This window comes from Rutidosis leptorrhynchoides, chromosome 5 (assembly GCF_046630445.1).
Source record: "Rutidosis leptorrhynchoides isolate AG116_Rl617_1_P2 chromosome 5, CSIRO_AGI_Rlap_v1, whole genome shotgun sequence".
Classification (NCBI taxonomy): domain Eukaryota; kingdom Viridiplantae; phylum Streptophyta; class Magnoliopsida; order Asterales; family Asteraceae; genus Rutidosis; species Rutidosis leptorrhynchoides.
The window spans coordinates 66,644,425-66,651,346 of NC_092337.1; the positions used below are offsets into that span (position 1 = coordinate 66,644,425).

A 6,922-nucleotide genomic window follows, 5' to 3' on the forward strand; every position below is an offset into this window, starting at 1 on the left:
CTATGAACATATACGGCTATAAACAAAGTAATTCAGATCATACCTTATTTTTCAAACAAAGAAATAAATTGATAACTTGCTTGATTATCTATGTCGATGACATGATAATTACAGGAAATGACAAAGATGAATTTTTTAATTTAAAAACAAACTTATCAAATGAATTTGAAATGAAGGATTTGGGCAGACTCAAATATTTTTTGGGGATTGAAGTTTTACGATCTCAACAAGTAATATTTATATGTCAAAAGAAATATGTTCTTGATTTACTTGATGAAACAGGGATGATCGACTGCAAACCAGCCAAGACCCCTGTGATCCCAAACCAGATGCTGTTTATTAGAAGGAGTTGAACTTGCAGATCGAGAACAATATCAAAAGATCGTTAGAAAGCTGATCTACCTTGCCTATACTCGTCCGGATATAGCATATGCAGTGAGAGTAGTCATCCAGTTTATGCATCAACCTCAAGTACATCACATGGAAGCCGTTTAGAGAGTTCTTAGATACCTCAAGGGAACAGGTGGACATGGAGTCCTATTCAAACCAAATGGTCATCTAAAAACTCAGATATATACAGATGCATGCTAGGGAGGAGAAAAAGGAGATAGAAAATCTACATCAGGTTATTTCACCTTAGGCGGCGGTAATTTAGTTACATGGAAAAGCAAAAAACAAAAAGTTGTTTCCCTTTCAAGTGCCGAAGCAGAATTCAGAGGATTGGTGCGAGGAGTACAAGAAGCATTATGGATCAGAATGCTTCTAAAAGAGGTCGGATTTCCATCGGAAGACACTAGCACAATCATGTGTGACAACGAAGCAGCTATCAAGATATCAGAGAACCCGGTCCAACATGATCGAACAAAGCATGTTGAAATTGACAGACACTTCATTAAGGAGAAACTTGAAGCAAAAATTATCTCAATGCCATTTGTAAGATCAGAAGACCAGCTCGCTGATATCCTCACCAAATCTGTTAACGGAAGATTTTTTAATGAAGTATCAACCAAGTTGAATATCGGAAATCCCACTATTCATCTTGAGGGGGAGTGTTAAAAAGAAAAGAGAAATAAAGCCTAACTTGAAGGGATCATCATATAAATTTCATCTTTTCCCATTGAGTTGAAAAATACCAACTCTACAACACCTAACGGTTACTTACCCAAATCCCTCAAATCAAATCCTTTCCATAATTGCATAGGCTCCTTGCCTAGATTAGATGATTGTAGCCGTTTGGCATTATAGTATAAATAGGCATTCTTCTCAAATGTAAAAGACACAATTTTTTAGTGAATACAATTCAATCAGTAGCACAATTCAATTCTGTGATCAATATCACATTCAGTCAATTATTTTCTAATTCTCATCAGTTGCTTCCATGTAATACATTTGTACAACTAGTTTTTTTGAAAAGCTTATTAGATTTATAACCACCAAAATCAAGTATTACATTTGTACAGCTAGTTTGGTTCTACATGACCCTTAAGTACTGTTGCTCTATGTAAATGTTGTACATATGTCCTCGAGAATGCTTGTTGACTAATAATTTAAGATTGTCGTTCGTATCGATCTCGCCCCCATGATAAAAAATTTCAAGTTCCGCCAGTGAATATAGATATTAGAATTGTAAGCATATCACAAAAATGACTCTCGCCGCAGCAACACGCGACCGGACCTTCCTCTGGTATAATACTAGCTAGTTAATAAATTCGTAGCATACTTATCTACAAAACATATATGTATATATGTACAGTTATACCTGTAGTGGTATGAACTTTGAAAGAAAATGCAAGTGGGAGTTCTTTAAGTTAGACCAAGCAAAAATTTCTTGACTCTGTCAAAGAATAGAAAATAAGGTATAAAACAGAGTTCAGGTAGTTGATGATTGATATCATTTTTTACTTTTTAATCTTTTTTATAATCATAAGCTTCAATTCACCAAAGAAATTCTTTAAATTGTTGACGTTTAGATAAACTATTTTAATTTTACCTTGGGCCCAAAAAATATGACACCAAATACCGAGATAGATATTTTGACTAAGTCAATGTCACATATTTTCCTCCCAAATACTACGAGTATAATTTAGTTCACTATATATTTACATGTATTACTTATCCACCGTTTTGTCCACATGAGATCATGAAGGTTTCCACCTGTATGCTGTGTCTCTTTGGTAGTGTTGTTTTTGCTGTGAGTATTTTAACTGTGTACGCGAATAATGAAAATCGATTGATTTGTTCAAAGAGCCAACATGTGGTTAGAGCAATCAGTGATGTGGTCGAAAAAAGTTCGCGTGTTGGGAGACAACAACCGATAGCCATGGAGATGGCTAACCATGAATCCTGCAGGATGGAGAACAATACTTGTTTTTGCCCAGTTTTATACAATAAAAATTCTCAGGGAAACATGGTTCAATTGGTTTATGAAGGTACATAAAAAACATATACTCCGTATTTCATAAAATTTATGTTGATTCGGTAAGAAATTTAGAATCTATTTCTCATTAAGTCTCCTTTAGTTTTTCATCTCTTTAAGCAAGTAAACATGTTCATATTAACTATTACCTTGCTTAGTCCTGATCTGTACGAAGCCAGACATCTTTGTATTGGATTCTAAACTATATATAATTAACTTTTTTGTATAAAGCATCAGGCTTAGCGTATCTTAAAATAAACAATTCTTTCACCTGGGTCAATTAAATTTCATATTTGGCTAGATATTGTAGAATCGATTTTGGGACATAATTAACCGATTAGCTTCAACAATCACCCCTTAATCCGTTTATTAATGCACTTGTATCATATAACGTGACTTTTATCTCGGACATGTTCATATACATCTCGACTTTTCACGGACCCACGGCCTCTCCCCCGGCCACGTCCAAGTCATTCCGATTTGAACTATCATTGCCACAATGATTACACATGTGCCACTTCGCTCTGATACCATTTGTTGGATCGATTTTAGGCGTAACAATATGTACTCTAAAATCAATTGGTGATAGAGGGATGTTCCCCTAGACTTATAAGTATACATTTGTTTCTTTCATTTTCCGATGTGAGATGTGAGACATAATTAATGATTAGCTCTAACGGATATAAGTATTTGAAACCAAGTATATCTGATGACGAACTTTGTTTTCAAATAGTAATTGACCTAATGGAGAGGAACCAAGTAGAAGAGATTATCGCAACCATAAGCCCCCAACAAGCCAGTTTAGTTGAGGAGTTCGAAAAAGCCGCCACGACAATCCCCATAGTGAATTCAACTTGGGCAGTTGTTAAGGCCATTCAAGTTTCAAAAGGGTCAAGTTCTTCGATGAATTATGTTGAAAGTATATCACATAGTGAATTCAATGACTTACGTGGCAATGTAAGATTTAAAGCCGGAAAACTAGCCCAACAACAACAACCAACCTTTCACATTATTAATGTGATAGGTAGAAGCTGCAGAGAGATTGGAATATGGTCGTCGGAGTCTTGTTTCACTATCGGTAACCTTGAAAGTAGAAAGGCAAACCTCGGTTTGATCTTTTGGCCTAGTGACACACACATAATCCCAAATGGTAACATATCGAGGGATATACATAAACCGTTACGGATCGATGTGCCTGCAAAAGATAATCATAAACAATTTTCTAAAGTCAACTATGATCCAAACAAGATTATAACAAACGTTCCAACGGGATTATCACCAGTGGTGATTGAAGCTGCCGAGAAGAAACTTTATCCATTTTATAATGTTTCTGTTCCATACAAAGACACATATGGCGAGTGGATGAGTCACTTTACGGTAACATATTTTTTTTTCTGTTTCTTACATACACTCACAAATTAAATATATTGAAATGATACCAGTGATTTTTTTCAAAACATTTAGAACTTGGATATAGATGTCGGTGATGTAGAAATAAAAGAAGATCGCCACATGTATTCCATTTCTTTGTCTTGGATGCCTAACGTGGAGACAGGAATGAATTTGAAACTTCCAAATTATTGGTCCGGTGTAATTCATTTGAGCAGTCATCCACCAGAGAAAGGACATAAACTATTGAAGATTGGTGTGCCTGCAAAAGCTGTTTTTAATCAATTTATCAATGTTATCTATGATCCAAACAAGAAAAAAACGTATGTGACTGGTTTCACTAAAAAAGTGCTTGAAGCTATCATGAACCAACTTCCATATGCACTGTCATATGTTATGGTTCCATACAAAGGAACATATGACGATTTATTGGCAAAAGTCTATAATAAGGTGCCAAATTTTATTTTATTATATTTATTTATATTTCATATTCAATTAATTATTTATTTATTTATTTTTTTAATTATTTTGACTATACTATACATTTCTCTTACAAATTAAAAATTATTAACTTGCTTAAGATATAACAATTGTTTGTATCACAAAATTCAGACCCTGGATATTGCCATCGGGGATATAGAAATAACAGCAAATCGGTACCAGTATGTTGAGTTTTCGCAGCCTTACATGGAGACAGAAATAGTCATGGTGGCGCCAGCGAAAAGAGATACTAACAAAGAAGACTTTATCTTCCTTTATGCAATTACACCAAAATTGTGGATTGTATTATTGGCAATGACAATAGGCACGGTATTAGTCGTCTGGTTTAACGAACACGTACATGAAAATCAGGATTTTAAGGCTTCATCAACCTCCGAATATATTACAAAGATGATTTGGTTCGCTATAGCAGTTTGGTCACTGTCACAAAGTAAGTCATATCATCATTTTCTATTTTGGTAACACTTAACCTGCTCATAACATAACACTCACTTGATGTTTCAGGAGAATTGATTAAAAGCAATTTATCTCGCTTGGTGCTAGCTACATGGTTTTGTGTAAACATGATTGTTGATGTGTGTTTCTCAGCTACACTCTCGTCAATAATAACTGACTTGAGGTTTCAGCCATCTCAAGAATTTCATGGAAACAATTATATTGTTGGTTGCATTGAGAATTCTTTCATTAGCCATTACCTAGTGAATGTCTTGCATTTTAGCCCAAAGAATTTAAGGCATTTCAAATCCATCGAAGACTACCATGAAGCATTCAAGAAAGGGGAGATAGATGCGACTTTCTTTGTATCTCCACACGCCAATATCTTCCTTGCAAAGTATTGCGGGGGCTATGTAAAGATTGAACCTTCTATCAAACTTAGCGGCTTTGGTTTCGTAATACTCTTGTTCATTCATTTTTTCCAAAATAGAAGATATTAATTAAATATTTAGTGTTAATGTTTGCAATTCCGTTTTCTTAATTATGTTTAGGCATTTCAAAAGGGTTCAACACTCACACGGGATATTTCAGAGGCAATTATCAAAGTAATAGAGACTAGAGAGATAACTTTTATAGAGGAGAACATGTTGATTTCTTTGTCCAAGTGTTCTCAATTAGCTCAAGAATCGAGTAAGCCAATACAGCTAGACCTCAAGGCTTTCGCCGGATTGTTCATTATTTCAGGATGTGTTTCTGCTTCCGTGTTCGTTGTCGCGTTGAGCCATCTAGTAGCCAAACACCAGGACACGATATGGAGGTTAGTACAATCAAGCCTTATAACGAGAAGAATTGGAAAATTGATAACGATGTTACTCCAGATTAGAGTTGTACTTCGTGATCTCAGCGTAGAGTTAACTCCAAATCAAGGGGCTGCATATTACAATATCCAACATATAGAATCATGTTCTAGCCTTAAGACTTGCATAGTGATAATGCTTCAAATAATATAAATAACCACATTATTTGTGTCACTATTGTATAACTTTGAGGCCAAAACCCAATTATTCTTTTGGTTGGACCGTTAAGCACAAATAAATCATTTGTGTGGTGTCGGGTTAATGCATTGTGGCCTTCAATCCTCCATTGTACCACATCGTGGTGACCGGTCTCTTTGTTGTATATGTAGTGTAAACCCTTTTTTCAGGGGCAAATGACTCGAAAAGGTAACTAAAGTTACCCAATTTTACAATCAAGGTAACCCTCAATTTGCCTAAGCCCGAAAGGATTTCAATTATTTTTACTCAAGAAAATGATTACGTGTTCAAAAAATTTAAACTTGAGGTAATCTTCGTCATACTCATTAACGGTCGTTAGTCAAAATACACGTTTGGTCCCTGAAGTTTCTTAAAAATTTCACTCATAATCCTCTTTATCATCTTTATTACTACGTAATATCTCCATTCCCACCACCACCACCATTAATATCTTCCTTAAATTCTTTGAAGCTTCTTTCGCAAGATCTCGTAAATAATATAATGCAAATCACTACAAAATTAATTAATGCTTCAGTACAATAAATAAACATAAACATTTGTATATTAGATACTAAATTAACATTAAATTAAGTATTGAATTGAATATATATATATATATATTTTTTTTTAACAGCATGAAAGAAATTTTATTACTCGAAGAAGATACAAAAGTTACAACTCGAAGGCATAGAGATACCGAGATAGAATCATACACCTAAAAAACGTATAAAGTAACAATTAGTTACAAAAGTATAGATCTCGGATTATGGATCCACTCATGCCAGTCAATCTTTTTCTTTTTGCAACGCTTCGCAACCCAATCGAAACTCTTGACTTGAATTTCGCTAAGTGCATTCGGGGTAGTCCACGAAGATTTCTCAAAAACCTTTTGATTCCTATTTTTCCAAATAAGATAGCCACAAATCCATTCCACCGATTGCCATATCTTGATACCCAACTCTGAGCAATTAGCGGGAACAAGACCACAAAAAAGATTTTCAAAAGAAAAGTTGCCCGAATCAAAACCCCACCATTCTCGAACCTTCTCCCAAACTTTCCGTACATGTGAACACGAAAATAAAGAATGTCGCACCGATTCTATATCACCATCGCAAAGAGGGCAAAGCATAGAGTGGAGATCAACTCC

The 6,922-nt window shown here is 34.9% G+C and overlaps 1 protein-coding gene across 1 annotated transcript; it reads left to right on the plus strand.

Moving 5' to 3' along the window:
- Positions 1–2,141: 2,141 nt before the first annotated feature.
- Positions 2,142–6,232, plus strand: LOC139846626 (glutamate receptor 2.9-like). Its single transcript, XM_071836100.1, has 6 exons — positions 2,142–2,429; positions 3,150–3,793; positions 3,881–4,255; positions 4,418–4,736; positions 4,811–5,196; positions 5,293–6,232. Exons 1-6 carry the CDS (start codon positions 2,159–2,161, stop codon positions 5,749–5,751), a joined length of 2,454 nt encoding a protein of 817 aa, XP_071692201.1. The 5' UTR covers positions 2,142–2,158; the 3' UTR covers positions 5,752–6,232.
- The last annotated feature ends 690 nt before the right edge of the window (positions 6,233–6,922 follow it).